The sequence below is a fragment of the Cyrtonyx montezumae genome, unplaced genomic scaffold (assembly GCF_038088225.1).
Source record: "Cyrtonyx montezumae isolate F1298 unplaced genomic scaffold, pur_monq_1.0 scaffold_3, whole genome shotgun sequence".
Taxonomy (NCBI): domain Eukaryota; kingdom Metazoa; phylum Chordata; class Aves; order Galliformes; family Odontophoridae; genus Cyrtonyx; species Cyrtonyx montezumae.
Window position 1 is genome coordinate 3,754,013 of NW_027072034.1, and position 22,458 is coordinate 3,776,470.

Here is a 22,458-nt window from a genome sequence, read left to right on the forward strand (position 1 = left end):
TATACAGAAGCTTCTTCATTTCATTTTTTGTAATCTTGACTTTTCTTGGAGTGCAGCTTTTTTATCATGGTCAGATTTTGAGTAATAGTGTTTCCAAATGAGAGAGCTAAGAAACTAAAATACTTTCTCAGTGTCTACCTTTTGAATACAGGTCTGCAGTGGCCTGCATACTTGGCGACGCTCAAAAGCCTCTTGACAGCTGGATTTAGGTGTCCCTGGTGAGCAGGAGATCTGGATTACAAAGTTGAGGTAACGATGCCTGCTCTGCATCCCTCTATTAGGAGTTCAGGAGCACATGAATATTGTAGTATTCCAGAAGTAGATGTCACCTGCAGGTGTTGGCAGCCACCTGAAAGCTACCTCGTTCCTTGCTCTGATCATTGGTGCTGGCTTAAATTCTTGGCTACTTTTCCTTGCATTCCTGATGATGTAGGCTTTTCTGGATTGATGCTCTATATCCTTCTTGTATCTGTTCTTTTACTACTGTGAGAATTGGATGAGCCTGTTAATATATATATTCTTATATATATGTAAGAATGATTGTTTTAATAGGATGATTGAAGTTCTCAGCTGTTACAGCGATAAATGGATGTAAAAGTTAAACTAACTGAGGCAGTAAGGGGCAAAAGGAGTATGTCCTGTTTTCCCTGAGAACCATGATGTTTGGTTTTGCAGTGTTGCTGAGCAAGTGCAGTACTTATATATATATAATAATTTTTTTTTCCCCTCCTGCTGATACTGTTCCTATGCCTGTAGGGGCAGTACCAGGGTTTTAAAATCTTAAGTCTTCAAAGAGGGCTTGTTTTTTGGCTTGCTGTACCTTAGGTACCTTAGCTATGAACTTCAGAGTGTTGTAACTGGTAGTGCAGGCTGGACTGAGGTTTCTTCTTAAATTACTTTCAGTTCCAGAGTTGATTTGTATTTTCCAAGGCTTGTGTTTGATGACCTTCAGAACTGAGTGTGATCCTTGTCTTTGAATATGATGTAGGGGGATGGATTGAATTTGGGAAGGCTTTTGCGTGTCCCTTATCCTTACTGGATGGTGCCTACTTCTTGGTAGAGCTTCTTGAAGGGCACACATGTGGCATGTTTAGCAAAGGATGTTTTAACTTCACAGGGAAAATTCTTCCCTTAGCAACTCGTTTGGAGCAACTAGTTGCCCAGTACTGAGAGCATTTGCTACCTGTATGGCAACTGGATTTGGAACAGGGGCTTGAATTTGTTTCTTCTAGACGAGTGCCTTGATTTTGAGTTATGCTGTGGAGGGCACCTCTTCCTACTCCTTAATGTAGAAGGAAGACAAATGAGCTTTGCTTTGTCGTGAAATTGAGTTCTTGTCTCCTGGCCAGCCTCGCTTTATAAATGTCATTCAGAGCACTTAACAGTGCTTAGTGAGGACTTGCTATGGGAAAAACCTAGATAAAAATCTCTTAAGTAAAAAGGAAAAGGTAGTTTGAAGATGTTTTCTGCCAAACAAGTTGCTTTTACGTACTGTAGAGAATGCAGTAGTGACTCCTCTGTCTCCTCTCGCTTCCTGAAAGTCCATGGGAATATTTTGTCAGATAAGCACAATATATTCTTGTATTAAGTGGGTACTGTTTCAGTGCTTTGGGATTCAATTCACTTAGCTTAAGGCGTAAAGTAAAATAAAACGCACTGCTACTTACGTACTCTTGAGGCATGTGTAATGCAAATGTAATGCTTTAGCTTCGGGCTAAAACTTGTAGCAATCAAGTGGTAGATCTCCTTGTCCATCTCAGTCCTGTGAGCAAAGCTTGCAGGTCTGAAAGTAATACCTGCATGTTTCTGAGCACAGTGTGCGTGTTCCACTTTTCAAGTGCACTTGAACCAGTAATGGCAGCTTTTGTTGTTGTATAATTGGGGGGTGCTTTTGGTTTTTGGTTTATTTTTTTCCCCTTGGGTGGAGGGAGATTGGGTTCGAGCAGTAAGCAGAACTTCCTCGTAAAGATGGGGACTGCAGAAGGAAACTGTAGCCTTGCAGTTTGGATCTGCAGGTGGGATTACCCTGTGCTACTGCTTTGGAGGTTACAGAAGATGCCTGACTGTTGTAGCTGAAGGCAGCCTTTCTTGTGCGTGGTACATGTGCAGTGCTACTAAGAGATCAGTTGAGCCTTTCAGAAGTGGAAGATGAATTGATTTAAATTTGCCCCTTTCTGAGCAGAGATTCAGTTCTCCCTGATGTGCAAATCCATTATTTGCCAGCTGTACTTTTATGTCTCCACACTGATAAAATCCTGCCCTGAAAATGAGAATTCCTTCCAGTGTATTGGTGCTGCGATGGGGATGTATTGTTATGAGAGACGGATCCCTTCCGATTCCAGGCTCTTCTCTTACTTTCTCAATGCAGGTACACATAGACCATGACTCTCAGGTGGAAAAATGAATGGGGGAGGAGACTGGGTCATTTTTTCTCTCATCAGTGGGGGTGAAGTGTGCTATAGATGGAGATAAGAGGTGGTGGAGTCTCCTTCTCTGGAGACGTTCCAGACCCGCCTGGACGCCTACCTGTGCAACCTGGGCTAGGGAGCTGCTTTGGCAGGGGGTTGGACTCCTTGATCTCTGGAGGTCCCTTCCAACCCCTACAGCTCTGTGACTCTGTGGTCCTTTGGAGATGGATTAAATCTGTGGTCTGTGTTTAATATTTGTACAATACTGTAGTTCTGGACATTTTACTAGTCACAAACTGTGGCAGTAGTGTATCTGTTTTTCTTACAGTCACTCGAGCTTTCTTGGCTGCTTGCAGAGGAGCATAAGATACATGTGGCATAGATGTGGTATACGTGTGTGTGTATGATCACATTTGCTTCTCTTTCCCTTAAGGATGTTCTAAGTATGTTTTCACTTACTAATGGCCTTGCTTTCATCTCCACTCAATTCTTGGCTGTGTACTTGAAGGTATCGCTGCACTTTCTGATTTAAAAAGAAAGCAAGAAACTACAGAAATCAATTGCTGTATTTAATGTATTTGTTTAATCAACAGTAAAAAAAAAAAAGATTTTTTTTCTAAGCATATGAATGACACACTTCTAAAACAACATAATGATCAAGGTCGTTTTCTTTTAAAAGAGCAAAAACCTCAAATTTAACAGGCCTTGAAAGCCCACTCTTAAGAAGCTTCCAGTTTAGGTATTTCAAAGCAAGTTTGTTCTTGAGATGAAGGGAAGGTGAAGCTTATAGGTAATAATTATAGAACAAAATACTGAATTCTGTTCTCATCTCCTCTCATTTAACACTTTGCTTTTCAGACATGCTGTTTAGCATTCTGTGTGAGGTTGTCTTTATTTTCTTTAAGCCACGATTATGTCACATTAATTCCTCTTTGCTGCGTGATGCAGCGTTAATAACATTGCTGGGCTTGCGACATCTCCTGAGCTGTTAAGTCACAAAAATGAAAGTGAACTTGAAAAAACAAACTGGACCTTTTTGTTTCTAATGCTTGTGTGGATGGCTCCGTGAACTCAAGGGTAGAGTTTAAGGTGTTGTATGGATGAAGGCAGTATAATACTTCTATTTTGGCTCAAAGGCTGCAAATGCTAAGTCGTGCCATCTCGCATGAGTATTTCAGCTCAGCACCTTCTGCAGAGATTTAATGCATAATAGGATCAATCCCTCTAATTGCAGACTTCGCCTGAGCGTCAAAGGTGAAGTTAAAATCTTTTTTCCCCCTCTCGTTTACCTGTAAGCAATTTCTCTTGTAGGGCACAGAGGTTGGCTGCAGCGAAGCTCGAGGAGCTGCTGCAAACAACTGCTATCCGTGTGGAATAAGGAGGGGCTGTAATCTTGTGACAGAAGTCTCTAGTTGAAGGATTTATGAACAAGTGTGGCTCTTGTAGATTCAGAAGGGTCTTGAGACTCTTTGGCCTGCAGCTGGGCGTGAATACTTGTGCTGTAGAGGCCGGATGGCAGATAGTTGTTAGGCACCATGGTGGTATCGTGGATACAAGATTCTTGATGCCAGGGCAGCTTTGATGTTGGGATGTGCAAAGGGTTTTGATTCTGCAGCCACGCAAACTCCATCCCAAAGCCCTTCTTCCTGCCATTTGTTTCTGATTAAACACGATGTGAGCTTTCCCGTGTCCCCTGGAGCAGCTTTGTGGGAAAGGTATGCTGTAATTGGTTTACAACCATTCATAACGACCTGGCAGCCCTGTGTGAATAGCAACGGGGAGCGACTTAACTTGTGATTTATTTAGGTAAGCTACGTGGATGAAAGGTACTCCCAAGTGTATGAGTTTAGCTGGTTGCCTAATTGGACATAAATTTTCACATCTAGCTCAGAGAGAGAGGGTTTTGTTACGAAAAGTCTGAATTTGGATTTATGAGCAAGCTTCGAGTCTGCTAAACCGGTTTGTGAGCAAAGTTAGCCTTGTCTGCTTTGGGACATCTTGAGTTTTGAATTCAGTACCTGTTCGCATACTCGTAGTAAAGCTAACAGTGCGTTCATCTAAGAGTTTATTTACACTTGCAATGCCTGACCTCGCTTTTAGCACAGTAACAATGCGTTTGGGTTTAAAAGCCAGCACTGGCGATGCTGCTTTGGCCGTAGTCTTTCATCAGTCTGGCCCTGTCAGACTCCTGCTGGCTCCATCCGGGGACCCAGAGCTCCCTCACACGACGCCCATGATGCGAGCCACCCACCAGCTGCAGGGCATGATGATGCGGCAGGCGGTGCGGCAGCCCTGGTAGTTGTATGGCCACGGGTAGTAGCCCAGCAGAGGCTCACAGATCCTCTGGCACTGCGTGTAACTTCTCCTGCACTCGATGCAGCACACGCCTAGGTGATCCAGCATGGGGTCAAAAGCCATCCCTTCGCCTTCCAGTTGCTGAAACACAAAACGTGAGCGTTACCAACACTGAAGCCTTGGCCTCCAGCTGCACAGCTGCCCCGAGGCATCAGTGTTAGTGATGGGAAAGACTGGATGGAAGGGGTTTGTCTTCCATTCAGCTTTTTTCTTCGCCCCAGTGCCACGCTGCGTTGCTTTGTGGGATTTCTGCCTGTTCTCTACCTGACAGTGTGCAGCTGCGTGGAACGCAGCGTGTATAAAATATTTAAAAGCAGGCTTTTTGCTTTTGCCTTCTCCCTTCAGAATCATTTTCCTATTTTTATTTTTCTTTTTGGAACAACAACAACAATAACGACACCAAACAAACTGAAGATTCTAATTTTGAAGCTAAATTGTTCTTTTTTTCGAGAGCAATTTGAGAAAAGCAGCAGCAAGCAGCAGATGCTGGCATCTAAGTTGGCCCTGAGTGTTTTTCCACTTGGAAGCCAACAGCGCACTGCAGCAGTGGGGCACGGAGGATGCATTCTCCCCTCCAGGCTGCTGTGTGGTGCTGGGGGCACCTCAGTTGAGCTCAGGCCTTTGGGGTCTCCTCCTCCAACCTGAGAGCAAGGGAGGGATGTTGGTTCCCTTGAGTTTTCCTCCTTGAGGTTAGATGCCAGCAGTGCGACCCTCTATGTGCGAGCTCGTTGTCCAGACTCCCTTTATGCAGTGGGTGAGGAGAAATAGTTGTAAGCATGATCCCTTCCATCCTGGAGGAAATAACTACAATGTAATTAACGGTCCTTTGGAATCAAACAAATCTGCCTCTAAGGAAAGGTTGGCTGCAGGCATCCATGGGGTAACTGCTAATGAAGGTGAGTCCTGCCCTGCGGGATGGAGGAAGTGTGGGGAGCTGGAAGTCGTGGCTCTGGCATGTATCCCTCTGGCTCTGAGAGCAGAGCTGCAGCAACTTGCTCTGCCTGCTGCTCCCAGAGAAAGAGGGAGCTGGGGCCTCATGGACTTCATGTTAGTGGATGCACAGAGAAGCTGAATTCCGCAGCCATTGCTATTCTACTGACCTCATGAGAGTCAGTTTAGATCCACTTTATTTGGAGTGATTAATTTGAGTTTAATTAAGGGATGTCAACTCGGCAGAATGCTGTCACAGCATAATGATCTCCTGCTGTTGCATAAATGACAAGTCAAAGCTGGAACTTATTTCCAAAGCAGGAGGCATTTATCTTGTAACAGTGTTGTATTAGAGTGACTTACTCCTGCTGCACCAAATGGTGGGTGTAAATTCTCTGGCACTGGTGAACTAGACTAGAAGCTGCCTACTGTACGGCTCCTGCACGCTGCCTCATCTTGGGGGAGCAGCAACAAAAGTCCCGGTGGTCACCTTGCACGTGCTACTGCTGCCTCTGAGCAGGTTCTCCTCCGTGAGCCTGTCCTGATGGATGGAGAGCAGGCTGAGGGAGCACATCTCCTTTTAGGAAGAAACTCCGTGCTATGAGAGTGGTGAGGCTCTGGCACAACTGCACAGAGAAGCTGTGGGTGCCCCATCTGTGGAGGCACTCAAGGCCAGGTTGGATGGGCCCCTGGGCAGCCTGAGCTGCTGGGTGGCACTGCACAGCGTGGGCTTGGAGCTGGATGGCCTTTAAGGTCCATCCCAACCCAAAGCGTACCATGATTCCATTATTTTGGCTTAACCCCTAATATCTTTGAAACTTCCACTTTTTTCTTCTGAAGGGTCTGATGCTGGTTTGTGTGAGAGAGCATGGTGGCGGTCCTAGCTACTGGATTCATGCTTTGCTGCCTGATCAAGACCAGCTTCTAGTTTATCATCCTCTAGTACGTCTTGAGGAGCCTCGGAGCCCTTCAGAAGCAACTGCTCATCAGCTTCTTTTCATCTTGCCACCTCAGGCACTTCATCTTGCTGAGGCTTAGTTAAAACTGGGACTGAGGGAGAAGGTGTGGAGAAGGCCTTTCTGAGCTTAGATGCAGACGTGTTTCGCTAAGTCTGTACTTCCTGGAGAAAAAACTAAACGAGCCGAGTGTACGGGTTTAAATAAATGAAAAACAAATCCAACCATGGTGTTGGTATTACCTGTCCTCCATAGTCTTGTGCTCTGTGGTGCAAATACTCACATTGTATGGGTTGTCTGGGTTAAGCGTTTGATCGCTTTCTTGCTGCATTGGCCTGGTGTCATTGGACTGGGCTCCAAGCTCTCCAGTCAGCTGGGTGGGGGTGGACCTGGTGTTTGCTTCTTCAGCAGCAGCTACCATGTCTTCTGCATTGGAGTTTGATTCAGTCTGGCGTTTATTTCTCTTCATCTCTCTCCTTTCTCTTTGTTTGTCTGAAGAAATAATCACAGTTCTGGATGTGTCCTTGTGTTTTATCCACAGAGCCAGATTTCAGTGGCACGTTTAATAAAAGCTAGGAGTACCAGGGGGAGAAGACCAAGCAGCAGAATGGAAAACTCAGTGAGCTTCCCAATGGGAGCTCCTTGCTTTCATGTGCATTACAAGCAACCTGTATCTTTCCAAAGCGGGGGAGAGGGGGAGGCTTTTTCTCCCTCTTCCTTCCCTTGAAGCTAAGCTCTAGGACCTCACAAACTTCACTAATCAGTTGCCAACCCGATGCCTCCACTCCAACAAAATCCTCTGGAGGAGCAGGGTGGGAAACGTAGCGGGGAGTGATCTCAGGCTGGGAGTTAGCAGGTCCACAGCCCTTGGCCAAGTGTGGCATTCCAGCTGCCCAAACAGATTCTAATACTTCAGCAATAGAAGAAGCGTTACCTTTGGGATACGTAGGTCGAAGCCAGAAAATCGGAAGATCCCCACAAAGCTCTAAGATTCTGGGGCTTAGGAAACCGTTGTGCTTGATGGGTTCGTCTGCAGCCACCCAGATAAGGGAGTTTTCATCAAATCTAACAGGCATGATTTCATCTTCCTGCAAATAGAAGAGCACAAATCCTTTGCTCGTTTGGCGAGCGGTCTTGTGCCCGCCTGCTGCTAACTCTTGGGCATCAAACTGTGTAATCATCAGCCTCAACTAACGCCGTGCAGCCTTTCCTTCATGAATGTGAGCTGACTGTAGTGAGCCAACCTGCGAGCGCTGGCTGCTGCCGCCGCTGAAACAAGTGGCAAAGCTGCTGTCAGGTTTCACTGGGGTTGTGGTTTCACCCTTCCTTCTTTCAGGATACTTCTGCCCTACGTGTGAGAGATCTTTCAGGCCTGAGTGTTAGGATTTCAGGAGTAAAACCTGTGAGAGCCCGCCAGCTTCGAGGGATGAGCAGTGAAATAGCCCAGCCAAAAACGAGACCCCTGTTTTTCTGTCATGCCTGCTCTCGTCTGATGTTCTCCTCAACTACAGCTCTGTTTACAGTAGATGTTATTAAAAAAGAAACAAGTCCTGTTTGCAAGTGTTGCGGAGGATTACAGTATGAGAACTGGTTCAGCTTCCAGTTTTAAGTCAACGTGATGGCTCTGATTAAAGGTCTTGTTCTGTAAAAGCAATTCAATTGACCGAAAGCTTGAAGTGTGAGCTAAAGGAGCCTGCCTTTTTGAAGTGTACCCTGCAGGTTTTTGGTTTGTATCTTCAAAGTAACGTAGGCAAATGCCAGTGATTGATTCTTTAAAGTCGTTAGTTCAAAGTATTATTTTACATAAAATGTGTAAGTATTTTATAGCAACAGTGAAATATTAAAAGAAAACCAACTTGAGAATCATGAAAACCAGTATGATTTCAAAGTTAAAATTCTAAATTGCTTCCATAAAAGCCATCAGAACTCGTTACATAACTGACTAGATCAATTTATTCTGTCAAGTTGTTGTTCCTTTAATGTGTTTATTGATTTCTTTGTAGGTCTCGAGTCATTGAAGTTTGCTATCCAATCTGTCCAGGGAGAGCAGCTCTTTATTTTTTTCTTTTCCTCCCCCTTAAGTTTCCATCAGCATTAGAAATAAGTGAATCCAGTTTGCTGAAGTGAAAATATCCTTTGTTTCTGTTTTGGAGCTACCCTGATATGTGAGCGGGCAGACTTTGGGGATCTACACGAGTTTATTTTCATCAGCTGCTTTTATAGACAACGTTAGTTGCGTGTGCTGTAAGAAGACACTGTGAGCACTCAGAAGTACGTGCTCGTCAGAGGAAGAACTTCCTCTAAGTAGGAAAATAAATACTGCTTTGCCACACCAGTCCTTCATCTAACTGGAAAAGTCAAGCAGAAGGCGTAGCCCTTACCAAGTCAGAGGAGAGGCTGGCCTTGGTCATGGCATCCACCTCGGGCACGCGAGCTTTGGGCTGGGCCTTGATGTAGCACTTTTCTCCTCCAGCAAATCGGATACCAGTGATGCCCTAAGGAATAGGACAGGCATTTGTGTGCAGCCCTCTGTGTCTCCCTGCCCCATGAACCCCTCACGCTGCCCCAGCCAACTTTGTCACTTCTGGTTTGAAGGTCGAGTCTTATTTAAGCACAGACACACCAGCACGCCCTGGGACTTATTCTGGAGCCAGAGCAGCTTTACCAAAATCATAAAGCTAAAATTACATGAAGTTTTCCACTCTGCTCCTGCTCCTGACAAACGGAGGCGTTTTACATAGGTGCTTTCTGTGCTGACACATCTAAAAGATGATTCATATCATCTTTTATGATACGAATTTAGACAGCAAAATCTGGGTGTTCTTCACAGGATTGTGCAAGCTCCTTTCAACCACCTAAAGATGAGTACCCAGTGCTGTTTGGGATGTGCTGGTGCTCTGCCTCAGCTCCAGCTGTGTGCTTCCTTATGGGACCTGCTCGCAGGCCTTCTGCAGTTGGACTGACTCTCATCAACCCCAAACGCAGTGAGCAGGGATGGCTGTGCAGGGATGGATACACAGAGGAGCAAGACCTTGGGATGCATGGAGTGTGTGGGGAGCAGCTCAGCACTGCCAAATCAGAGGATCATGAAGGTTGGAAAAGACCACTGAGATCACCTAGTCCATCCATTGACCTATCACCACCGTGCCCACTGAACCACGTCCCTCAGCACCACGTCTACCCTTAAATACTCCTTGCTGAGCACGCAGCCATCTGAGCTGTGCCAATCAATCCAAGGATGCTAATGTAAATGCTCAGAAGTGCCTTTCTTTCTCCTTTATGTCCATTCTCGGCTCAAAACCCAACTGGAACCTTCCCTTTGCTCTCACTGCACCTGGCCCTTGGGACAGTGATGGTAGCCACGCTTGGGGAGCTGATGTGACCCAGCTTAGAGTCAGCCAGCAGCATGCCTGGTGCTGATGTGACTTCAGCATCTCTCCACTGACCTGAAGCTTTTGTGCAAGTGTGGAATAGTGAAGAGGAACGATGAGAGCTTGCTGCAGGTGCCCTTATTCAGCTGCTATTAACGTTGCTATGGTGATGTTTGCTAGAGATTGGTGAAGTCTGAACTTCAGCTGTTGGGCAAGCTGGGTCCCCAGTCTCCTGGCCTGGATTTGCTTGTACGTGTAGAGAAGCCATGGAGCTGGATTTCCTCTGCTTTCTAGAATGGGGACCAGTCCTCCTGGCACCTGCTGGTGTCCTTTGCTTTAGGTGCTGCTTCGACAGCAACATTTGGCACCCATGAGCCCCAACTGGGTGCTGAGCCACCGTTCCCAAGCAACTGGGGTTGTGTTAATGTGGTGTAGGCACTGGAGGGGGTGGGGGGTGTGAGGGACCCAGGGGTAGTACTTACAATCTGAAAATCATGAACTTCAACAGCTTCTTCACTCCCACTTCCTGTTTTGAATGTCTCCAAGTTGTTTCCAGCATCAATTTCCATCGATCCGTCTTGCACTTTTCCATTAATGCTCATGGTATAGTGAACGTTGTACACCTGGAACAGACAACGGAGCAGTAACATGCTAACACTGTGCACTGTCTTCTTCCTGACGCAGGTAGTGGGTCAGTCTGACTGTCATAACCCTAAATCACAGAACCTCAGCACGGTTGATGTTGGCAGGGCACTCTGGGTCCCTCTGCTACAGCACTGTCCCACCAGGGAAACCCAGAGCAGGGTGCCCTGGGGCCGTGTCCAGGCAGCTCTGGGAGATCCCTGAGGAGGAGTCCCCACAGCCTCTGGGCAGCCCGTGCCAGTGCTCCATCACTGCACAGCACCAGTATGGGTTGAGCCCACACCCAGGTTCACCCCAAACTTCAATATCAACTGGGTTATATTTTAGGGACTGTTCCTCACGTCAGCATGACTCCCAGCTGAATGAGCACCCAGCAGACTGTAACTTTCTGTCACGCTGACAGCTAGAGATGGATTTCTTCTTCCCTCAACTTCACTTGGGGAAGTAGATGGTGCTAAAGATTTATGGTACCCCAATGATACACAGGCAGACCCACATTCTCTACTGTCTCAGGCTCCAACTGAACATGGTGCACAGACCCAGGCCTATGCACTCAGTGTTCCCTGCTCGGGGCTGATCCCGAGTTGAAACCTTTTATTACTGCTGTCAATTACAAGTGAATACAAAGATTTATAATAAATAAGTTTACCTTAGGCTATTTTATGAATGTGACTCGTGGAGTTGCTTCCTAAGCACTTGCAAATCCCGTACAGCTTTTTGAGCTTGGAGGCTCCTTGGAAAAACTCATCCCACCTTTCCCGATCTATTCACCTGGAATTTGATTTCAAACCTTAATGACAGCTCTGTATACGACAGGAGCTGGACTCGATGATCCTTATGGGTCCCTTCCAACTCGGGGTGTTCTACAGTTCTGTGTTTTGCAAACCAGGATTCATATGGCTGGAGCAGTATGGAAAGGGAAATCGCCCTGCTGATGCACCGTGTCCCTGCCAGCCTGTGTACCCAAGGATATCTACTTTCAGGAGCCTACAGGATGGCATTTGCAGCCTAGAGGTCAGCAACGTGTCGTGTCTTTCTTTGTGTGTGTTTAACCTTGTACTTTCTCTGACTGTCTGCATTATTGCTGCGTGCGTGCGTGTATCTCCCAGGGAGCTCTGCTCTGCTGCCAGGACTCTCACAAGGATCTGCTTGATGGGACTGGGGCATGGCTGGAAGTTGTGCAAAGCTTCTTCCAAAGTAAACCCAAAGATCCAAACTGTGCTAATGGAGCAACCTAAATTCAGGTGGGCACCACCATGCTTAACATACATTTTAAACCAAAACTTAGGGAAGCAGAAAGTGAAATTTGTATATTAACGTGGCATAGCGCTCGAGATGCTTCTGAAAGTAGTCAGCAACTTTTGTTCTTTGCATACCACATCTTTTACCTACCCCAGAAAATGTAAATAAGTAAAGACATCACGGCTTTAAAAAGTCATTGCACAGCTGTTAAACATAAATGCCTCCGTGCGTGCAGAGTGGCACAGCTCACCAATGGGTGAGCTGATCGTGGCTTAAATATAGCACCGCACACATCGGGGTCCAGGTGGGACTTGGTCTGAGCACGCTGCGGTGAGGGGAAGGAATGCACGCGTTTCAATGCTGGTTTTGTCCTGAGGGCTGGAGTTTGCCCGGGATGTGAATCCCTGGAGAGGGGCTGGGCTTGGAGTGTGCTGAGAGTGCGAGCAGAAATCAATGTAGCGTCTGTGCTCCTGGAGATACGCTGCACGTTCAGTAAGAAATGTACTTCCAGAAGCCTCCATCCTCACGGCCAGTCAAGATTATTATTATATGTTGTTGTTTTTTAAGTATGGGAGAGGAAAAATAAATAAAAAAGATCTGCTTAAAGACCTCTTTATTGATCCTGTAATGCAAGTTCCCAGCCTGTGCCCCGTGTTACTCGCAGCCTATGCCAGGCTGGCTGTGCTCACCTGCCGCTCCGTGGCTTTCCAGAAGTAGAAGGCACCAATAGCTCCAGCCAGCAGCAGAAGGGCCCCAGCAATGAGCACCGTGGCCCCTGCCTTCAGCAGCCTCCCTGGCCCTGGAGGAGGCACTGCTGCCGTGTATGCCTGCAGGGAGCACAGTGCTGGAACAGGAACCCCGACCTGGTGGGACTGGTTGAGGTCCCCATCCTGAGCCATCCTGACACATCCTATTCTATCCCCACTGCGATCCAGCCAAATCCAACCCATCCCATTTCATCCCGTTCCGACTCATCTCATTCCAAACAGTCCCATCTTAATCCGATCCAACCCATTCCAAACCAATCCATTCAATCCTGACCCGCCCCATATCGATCCGAGCAGACCCATCCCAACCCATCCCATTTCATCCCGTCCCAATTCGACCCATCTTACCCCCAACCACCCCTGCCCTACCCTGATCCAACCCATGGTGTCCCATCCCATTCTCCCGCAGCCCATCCCATTCAGCCTGTCCCAGTTGCACTCACGGGTGGCAGGCCCTGCTCCACATCTTCGGGTCCCGCTCGGGCGATGGGTACCTTCTCCGATCCCTCTGCCATGGCTGCGGCAGCGGCTGTTCCGGGCTCCCCGCTCCCTACCGGGCAGCACCGCCCCGGCCCGGCCCCTGCACCGCCCCTGCCCGGACAGAGAGAGCTCCGCTCCCCCCCCTCGGGAGGAGGAGAGTGGTGATTTGGGGCCCAGGAGAGCAGGAAAGGGGAGTGATGGAGGGGGAATGTCCATGCAGCAAGCACTGTGCCAGGCTGCTGTGGAGAGGTGCCCCTGCAGTCGGTGGTAGTAAAAACTGATATAGATATATATATAATTACTTTTTAAATTGTAATAGCTCGTCCTACACGAGTAAGAAACCTGGGCTTCCTACTCCTTCCTCCCCCTCATGCAGCTCAGTATGAGGCCTTTCGGTATCTAAAGGGGAGGCTGTAAAAATAAGACAGAGACTTTAGCAGGATCTGCTGCGACAGGACGAGGGGAAATGGCTTCAAACTAAAGGAGGGCAGATTTAAACTGGATTCAAGGAGAAAGTTTTCCACAAGAAGCATGGTGAGGCATTGGCACGGGATGCTGAGAGGTGGTGGGAGCCTCATCCCTGGAGATGTTCAAGACAAGGCTGGATGGAGCTCTGAGCTCCTGATGTAGCTGAAGGTGTCCCTGTTCACCGCAGGGGAGTTGGACTAGGTGACCTCCTAAGGGTCCTTTCCAACTGTGATTCTGTGATTCTGTGGCTTCTTTGCTCTTCTGAGCAGTGAAGAATTTAACCACATCTGCTAAAGAGGACTTTTTATATTTGTATTTAAAAGAATCACAGTGTTTGGATTGGAAGGGACTGTAAAGCCCATCCAGCTCCAACCCTGTGCCATGGGCAGTGCCACCCAGCAGCTCAGGCTGCCCAGGGCCCATCCAACCCGGCCTTGAGTGCCTCCAGGGATGGGGCACCCACAGCATCTCTGGGCAGCCGTGCCAGTGCCTCACCGCCCTCTGAGCAAAGAATTTCCTATCCTTAAACCCCAGTCCCATCCACCCTGTTGATTTCCATCATTAGCCATGAGATCCAAATGGTTGCTGCTGAAAATAAACACAACTGCAGCTCGTTAAATCAAAAGAGAAGTGCACTGAGCAACTTTCTAAAGTAGGGCATATTCTAGCCGGCTCCTGAATGACACACTGTTGTAGGTTGGGGCTAATAATAAGATTATGATTCTCTTCATTAGCAAGTATTTTGTTACACCGCAATCTTGTGAATGGATATGTCTATCTTGGCAAAATGTGAGAATCCCAGCCTTTGATCTCAAACCTCCATTTCACGTCGCTGCTTTAAAAAGACAGATTTATTTTAAGGCCCCTGCGCTCATCTCCAGTGCGGAAACGTGCCAGGAAGGTTTGCTGTGGAGCCCCCCATTAACCCCTGCTTTCATGCCATACCCTATGTGCGTGCATGGATCTGCCCTTGGGAATGCAGGGGGCACACCTTGCCGTTGTGATGGATGGGGTGGCAGTGGGGCAGATGCACACACGTGCAAACAGACCCACATTCAATTGCAGCAGAGCCGGTGTTTGTAGGGGCTGAGGACAAAAACAACTCTCCTTTCACCAGCTGAATTCTTCATTTGCAATGAAGATGACGCTGATAGTACCTTCTGAGCGCCGTCTTCTCTCTAAATAACATGTGTGTGCTCAGCTGGATTAAGCCAACTTCTGAGGCTGGAAATCATAATAACAGTCTTTTACAGGACAGCTTTTCTGGTCGTCTGATACCATTATCCTCTGGGCTGAAAAGCATTCCAGAGTACTTGGAGCGCCGCAGTGAATGTGAGGTTGCTTAGCTGACAGGGCGGGCTTGTCTCAAGGAAGCACATTTTCTCATTATTTTTCACAGCTCTTAAAAAAGTTTAGGAGGGGAAAGGGAAATACTAAAAATGAGAACTCTGGTCTGGCTGAGCACTGAATGCACCCTGCCTCCTGGTAAGTCTTTTCTGCTTCCTTATGTGCTTTATCTCCTTTTTCTAAGTGCCCCAAATAGTTATTTGAACTCTGCCATGGCCTGAGCAGAAATTAATGAGTCCGGGCACTTTCCCATCCTTTTACACCAGCACAGCTGTAATCTGGTGGTGACTCAGGTCCTACCTACTTGACATCTCTTCTTGACCTCTGATAAGAATAACCAGAGTCCTCTGGAGGAAACAAGTCCTTCAGAAGAAGAGAAAGGAGATGACAGCTTTCATATTTAACCCGCCACAGGTTTTGGAGAAAGTTTAAGGATTCTTTCTTGCAGTGGGGCCAACAGTTAGAGTAACAGATATGAATGTCCTCTCCACAGGTCCCTGTGGTGACCCAGCCCCCCCCCCCCCCCCCCCCCCGGTGGCTCACTTGTCCTCCTTACCCACTGACTCCATGCCAGTGCAGTCCTTCAGTGCAGGCCAGTGTGGCAGCACATGAAATTTCAGACACTAAAACCACTGCTTGTTCTGTGCAAGGCTCCTGGAAAGCCCAGTGCTGTTGTTTGCCCTGAGACTTTGGGAGAAGCTGGCATCTCCTATTGCCCAGCTTGGGCACACCTCCAGCAAGACCACAGCAAAGGGATGCACTGAGATGCATCGGGGCAGGATCCTGCTCTCAGCTTGCATCTTCCCCATCCCTCCCACATATGGCCCAGCACACTTGGTTCCTCCTCACCTCAGGACATGAAAGGCAGATTTGTTGTTCCCCAGGGCCAAATTTCCTCTATCCATATGTCTTCATCATATTCTTCCTAATTTAGCCAGTGGCTCTGCCTTCTGTTTGCCTTGAATCAGAGAAATGAAATAAAATAAAAATAACTAGCTGTCATTATGTGCTTTCCTTCCTACCTTTAACAATGTGGTCTCTTTTGAAGCTATCCTGTGTAAATTGCTCATAGGCTACTTCCTTTCCTAACCTCAAATCAGGGCTTGCTGCTTTGGAGGTAGTTATTATCTTAAACAACTTAGCAGTGTCAGTCTCCTTTGTTTTTCCCAGAGGCTTCTTTCCACTCTTGATAAGAACTCTGATAATTTTCTTTTTGTTTTGTAGCAAAGGCCAAGCTTTATTTTATCATCCAAGAGCTCCCATGAATCAATGATCTTTCTCTTTTCTGATCTATGTGTCATTTCTCTCATAACTCTGTGATCTGACTCAAGAGAATACTTCCAATGAGGTCATCTCAGAGGGATCTCCAGTGCCACAAAGGCTGCCTCCCGAAACATGCTTTTTACTCACTCTTCTGAAGACACATTAAACACCTTCATTATCTTGTTTTGACCTTTGTTACCTTTGTGAGATGTTTGTGTGGATTGATTCCAGCAAGTATAATCCCCTATTCACCTGTTCTTTCATTTAGTTTCTTGCATCAGGCCTTTCTGATCTGTTCTATAATCAATGAACCGTAGAATCACTAAGGTTGGAAAAGACCTCCGAGATGATCTAGTCCAACCGTTCACCTACCACCAATATTTATCTACTAAACCATGTCCCTCAGTACAGCATCTAAATGTGGGTAAGTTCTTGCTGGAAAATTTATCAAACAGTGCCTCAGACAGAGATGGGAGCCATAGAGCACGTGGTCTAAAAGGCAGCAGGGAGAAACCAAGAGCAACTGTCATTCCTGGGCAGCCTCTGCCCTCCGCCATGGTATTGTCCATATAAAATCAAGCATTATCAGGCCTCGTTTTCAAAAACCCAGAGATTGTTCTTCTTTTCCTCATTGCCAGAAGCTGAGCAGGGAGGGTTGTATGGCTGCTGGAGGCAGAAGGAAGACCAATGTCATTTCTGCCAGTGGACACCTCTTTAATTGTGAAAATCATCTGTTTTCCATGCGCAACTGGAAATGCTGTTGTTGGCATACCACTACAAACAGCAAACAGCAGCAGCAATAACAACAATTTCGGCCTAGTTTGTGTCCTCATGCTTGTCCAGTGTGGAGAGCTGAGGGGAGAAAATGCTTGAAGAACAGCATGACAAAAGCTGGAGACCCTATTCCCTGCACAGCCCTATTTCCCAGGGCTTTTTCCATGGCTCCATGGTTAGTGATTTCCGTGACATTCCCTAATTGTTAAAGGGCAAACTGTCAAATACTTTAAGCTCCACACTTTATGGCCTGTCTATATGGGGCCCCGGCACTGCATGGGGCAGAGCTGAGGAGGCATGAAACCAGACTAATGGGAGGGGGTGGGGGGAGGTGGCCTCCATGGCCTCGCCAGCAAGATTTTCCTCTTGCTGGCAATGTTGTGTTGTTGCCCTGAGGAGCTCACTTGTCCTTGCATGGTTCAACCAAGGCAACAGTGAATTATCTCAGGAAATTTTCAGGTTGTTTGGGAGAAAAAAAATGAGTTAATTTGCAGAGAGGTCCCACTTAGGAAAATCATTTGCAGTATTATGCTACGTGAGGTGAACAGGGCCACCTATGTCTTCCCCCCCTTGAGGAACAAATAGCTCTGCACGTGGTCTTGGTGTCCAAGAGAAGATGCTCAAGTTGCTTCCCTTGTCTCTGCCCATGGAAAGCAGCCCCAGAGCTACACTGCCCTAAGCAAAATCTGTTCTTCGTGGCTTGGAGCTGCTCTGTGGGGATACTTCATGTCCGGGAAGCTTGGCCTGATGAAAGAAGCTTTGTTCCCTGATGCATGTGCTTGTTTGCTCTGAAGGAACCTGGTCTCCAGCTGCAGTAATGCTGGTTTTAGGGATGGAGAAAGCTGATGAAGCCACCAATCTGTGGTCAGGGTGCAGCCGGGTGGTCTCTTGTGCGATGAATTAGTTAATGTGTGAACAGACTGGAGGAAGGTATAAAGCGCTGAGCATTTTTCTCAGCTTCTTAGGATAATGCGTTTTAAAGATCAGCCTGGGTTTGCCTGCGATGTGATTTGTTTAATTATTTAAAGCCTGTTAGCATATTTTCCTCGGGGAGTGGAAAATCCTCAGTGAAGGATCTTTACAGGAGAACAGAGATGTCTGTTGTACGCTGAGGGTTGGGGCTCACACTCAGCCACCCGCACCGACCCCAGCACAGGGCATGGTGAACAGACTGTGCAAATACTACCTTCCTGTCCCCAAAAGATGACTCATGACAACTATGCCTTCAGACCTGCCAGATGTCAGACACTAAAGGGCACTCTGTAGGGCATCTGGGATTGTGAGCAGTTGGCACTTGATGTGGAGAAGGCTTTATAAGACAGCTCTCAACACTAGGCCCTTCCCAACCCACGCTTGGCTCTGTATGTCTGCATGGTACAGTACTGCCGAGGCTGTTGTAAGTGTTCCAGGAAGAGCTCTCTGGTTCAGCAGTCTTATCTCTGCCCACCTGCATGATGGAAAATTTCCTGATGAGGTGCTGAGAAAGTGCAGGAGCCAACGTCTCTGCCATGGCAGTGGAGTGTATAGGATTCCATGTAATCCTCTTGCTCTGCCTGAAAGCCATCCCTTGTTCCATTGTACTAAGCCTGCCATGACATCAGCATGTGCGATGCTGACTTCCCACCAGACAAACCCACAGGGATTGTGCCTTTCCTCTTCCCCTATTCCCCTCCTCTTCCTCGATTCCTCTCCTCTTCCTTGTTCAGTGTTGATTTTTATTTTGTGTTCACTCACTAAATCTGAACTCTAGACTCAACTGCAGCTGGTTCCATGAGGTCCACCCTTCAGTCACTTTCACAACTGAGCAGAGAGAGGTGCAGAGAGGTCGAGGGCCTCGGGTAAGCTGTGCTGGCCGTGCAGCTCATTAAGGGCTGAGTCCTGCGTCCTCGGCCCCCTGCTCTGATCATCCGTCATGGCACAGCCTCATGGGGATGGCACTGAGGAAAGAAGAGCCGACAGCCTCATTTCATAGCTTTATTCAGAAAACCAAGCAAAGCCACTCTGTTGGACTATTGCTGAATCAGTAATCTTGGTGCAGTTCCACACAGGGCTTCCCAGCAATTTAACCAGAAGGCTGAACAATAAAATACATTAGGTCCGAACCGGCTGAGCAGAGGCAAGGCGGGAGGCAAGACGTCTAATTGGAAAGAGTTCAGCAGGAGCCTCCCCTAGGGACTCTGTCCCTTGGGATTAAAGGCTTGTTGACATCTGGGTTGCATGCCACCGCTGCCTCGCCCTGCGTCCCACCAGGACTGATGGCAGGGAGCCAGGGAGCAAAAACCCTGAAACTCACACCTAAGGGAAGAGGAAGATTTTCTGCTGTCAGTGTGCGGGCCCCTGGGAGAGAGGAGATGGCGGCTCCTAGCTAGAGACGTACAGTGGTGATTTCCCTTGACTGGAGATACGGAAATAAATACATTCTTTGCCTGCCACCAGGGGGTTGTCTGCAAGAGAGATTCCCTGCTATCTTGTTATGTCTTGTCCCAAAGGCCCTTATAGAATCATAGAATCCTTAGAGTTGAAAAGGACCCCTAAAGGCCGTCTAATCCAACTCCCCTGCAATGCAGAAGGCATCTGCAGGTATATCAGGTGCTCAGAGCTTCATCCAGCCTGACCTTGAGTGTCTCCAGGGATGGAGCATCCAACACATCTCTGGGCAACCTGTTTCAGTGCTTCACTACTCTTATTGCAAAAAGTTTTCCCTATATCTAATCTAACACTCCATTCTTGTAGTTTGAAACCATTTCTCCTTATGCTCAGGATGGCTCCTTCATGGCAAATACACAAGTGCCTGGGCCACTCTGAGCATTCCCTGTTACAGTGATGTGTCCTCTTTGCCCAGGGTGCACCTACATTTGTGCTGTGCCAGGATCTGGGAAGAGCTCCTGCTTCTGCCTATGTCCCCTCCTGGCTGCAGTAAATTACAAGCCCTTGGCTGCTGCCAAGAACAGCCCAACACAGATGCATGCACCTTAAAAAGGGGCATAAAATAGTCAGCAGCCAGAAGCTGGTGGGATTGCTAGGAATAGGGAAAGAAATAAAGACACCTACTTTCCTCTTGAATTGACTAGTTCAGATGCAGGCCCATCACCTTTGGTGGTCAGCAGGCAGGTGACCAGCTTGCTGCTGTCCCTCTGGCAGCTCATCAGGATGAAGACAAGCCACCTCTTTGCTCCTGCCCTCCTGTTTCCCCCTAGCTCTGTGATCCTGCCAGAGCCTGTTGCTGACGCAGATGAAAAAGAGAACGTGGAGAAGTTAAAAAGAAAGCCTCCAAACATGCCAGAGCTGAGGGACTGAATTAGACCTGTGCCATGCAGCACACCATCCCTCTAAGCAAAGCATGGAGCCTGACACAGGCTCAGTGCCTGCCTGAAAGCCAGCCACAGCTCTCAGCCTGTTTTGAAATCCACCCACAGCCTTACTTTTTACAAACTCAGGGAGAAAATGGCAAATTAATCCTTTTTTAAAAAGGATGAGTTGGTTTCTTGTCACTCCCTGCACGGCTCAGGATATGATAGTTCCTTCTGCATAAATACAGATTGTTTCTTTTCACAACTTCCCTTTCATCAGACTGCTACGAAGGCCTGGGGGTTGTTAGAAATGTGAAAGAAACTTGCTTCCCAATTAAGGTCAGTCTCTTTTATCAGAGTCTTTGCATATAAACCTCACTTTCTGAGGGATTTCTACAAACTCCATCCCTGTCTCTGACAAACAGGGAGATGCCCAAACCTCAGAAGGAGCGGGGAAGCGGCTGCCTTCTTCCCAGCTTGCAGCGCAAAGCGGGGAGCGGATCTGTCATGATGACTGAGAACATGTCACAACAATCTGTTTGCGTTCTTCAGGAAATAAAAACATCTTTCTCTCCTGGAGCTGTAAGCTAATTTGGAGATTTTGCAAGCTGACATGCAACCTGATTAAAATGACCTCGGGCCAACAACTCTTCTCAGGCAGCTCGACAATTAAAGTCTAGACCTATCTGTAGCCCAGTTTTTTCTTCAAATCCCTTTTAGGGAGGAAAAAGTTATGTGTTTTTATTTTTAAATCTACATATTTGGAATTTTTCCTTTACACTTCACTTCTACTTTAGCAGGATGTGCTAAGGGGATCTCTATTTTTTCACATTTTGAGCAGATGAAACTCCGTACACAGAAGCCCCGGTTTCTTGCCTGCTGGAACAAATACACTGAATATCCAACCGAGGAAATAATACATGAATAAACTTGAGGACTCTAAGAAATACCCAAGGCGCTTTGTGGCCTACATAAAGCTGCCCTCCCAGTTTCCTAGGCAAAAATGTTGTTGCCCTCAATTTTCCAGGCTCAGTGGATATTTCTGTAATGGCCATTGTATGGCTCAAAGAATTGTAGAATCATAGAATGGCCTGGGTTGGAAAGGACCTCAAGGACCAACAGGAACACATACAGCTCCATCAGGTTGCTCAGAAAGACCACTGTCAGACAATGAGCAACATCTGAACTTAATTCACTGGTTTGGGGAGACTTGTTGACTTGACCATGAGTATATTGGTGATTTTTTCTTTTAAAACCACTGCCATGATCATCCCCAGGGAACCTGGAGGAGAATTCTCTCCTGCTTTACTGATTTGGCTCTGTCCATATCACCAACTGCTTTCTAGCCTGTCTGCTGGCTAAACCGATTGCAAAGTTGTGTTTTGGGAATGTCCTTCACAGTGCAACTATATTCCCCGAAGGGCTATATTTATTAATTCTAGCTATATTCCACTTAACAGCATACTAAACTGGTGTGGCTTGCAGATTCCTTCTCAGCGTCAAAATACCCCATCCAGTTCACACCACTTCCAGACCATGGGGCCGTGCAGAGCTCCTCTGGGCACTGGTGGCTTTGCACAGGGGCCCAGGTCCTTATGTGCCTCGTGTGTCCTAGAAGGTAAGAATTGCCCATTGCGTAGCTGTGTGCCTGGGTGATGTGGGTTCCCACATCCTGCTCCTGTGGCCTGGCTCCAGAGTGGGTGTAGGAAGTATCTCCTAGGGGTACAGATCCTGGGGGTACAGGGGGGTATCTCCTAGGGGTACAGGGAACCTTGGATGGGGGCTGGTGTCAGGGTCTCTGGGAGATGTCCTGCTGCTGTATCCTCCTGTCCTGTTCTCCCCATTCCCCAGGGTGATCATGGTGCTGGTGGGACCTGTCTGTCCCCCAGTGCACCTGTAAGCTCTCCATTAATTGAAGAGCTTCTATATCACAGAATAGAGTCATAGAATCACAGAATCTTTTGGGTTGGAAGGGACCCTTAAAGGCTGTCTAGTCCAGCTCCCCTACAGTGAACAGGGACACCAGGTAAATCAGGTGCTCAGAGCCCCATCCAGCCTCACCTCGAATGTCTCCAAGGATGGGACATCCGTCACCTCCCTGTGCAAGCTGTTCCAGTGCTTCACCACCCTTACTGTAAAATACTTCTTCCTTATATCCAATCCAA

At 47.4% G+C, this 22,458-nt stretch overlaps 1 protein-coding gene across 1 annotated transcript; it reads right to left on the bottom strand.

Moving 5' to 3' along the window:
• Positions 1-4,574: 4,574 nt before the first annotated feature.
• On the bottom strand, positions 4,575-13,186 carry CNMD (chondromodulin). Its single transcript, XM_065742098.1, has 7 exons — positions 13,115-13,186; positions 12,594-12,731; positions 10,503-10,643; positions 9,031-9,144; positions 7,584-7,737; positions 6,933-7,141; positions 4,575-4,844 (listed from the first exon to the last, which is right to left on the bottom strand). Exons 1-7 carry the CDS (start codon positions 13,184-13,186, stop codon positions 4,629-4,631), a joined length of 1,044 nt encoding a protein of 347 aa, XP_065598170.1. The 3' UTR covers positions 4,575-4,628.
• Between the last annotated feature and the right edge of the window lie 9,272 nt (positions 13,187-22,458).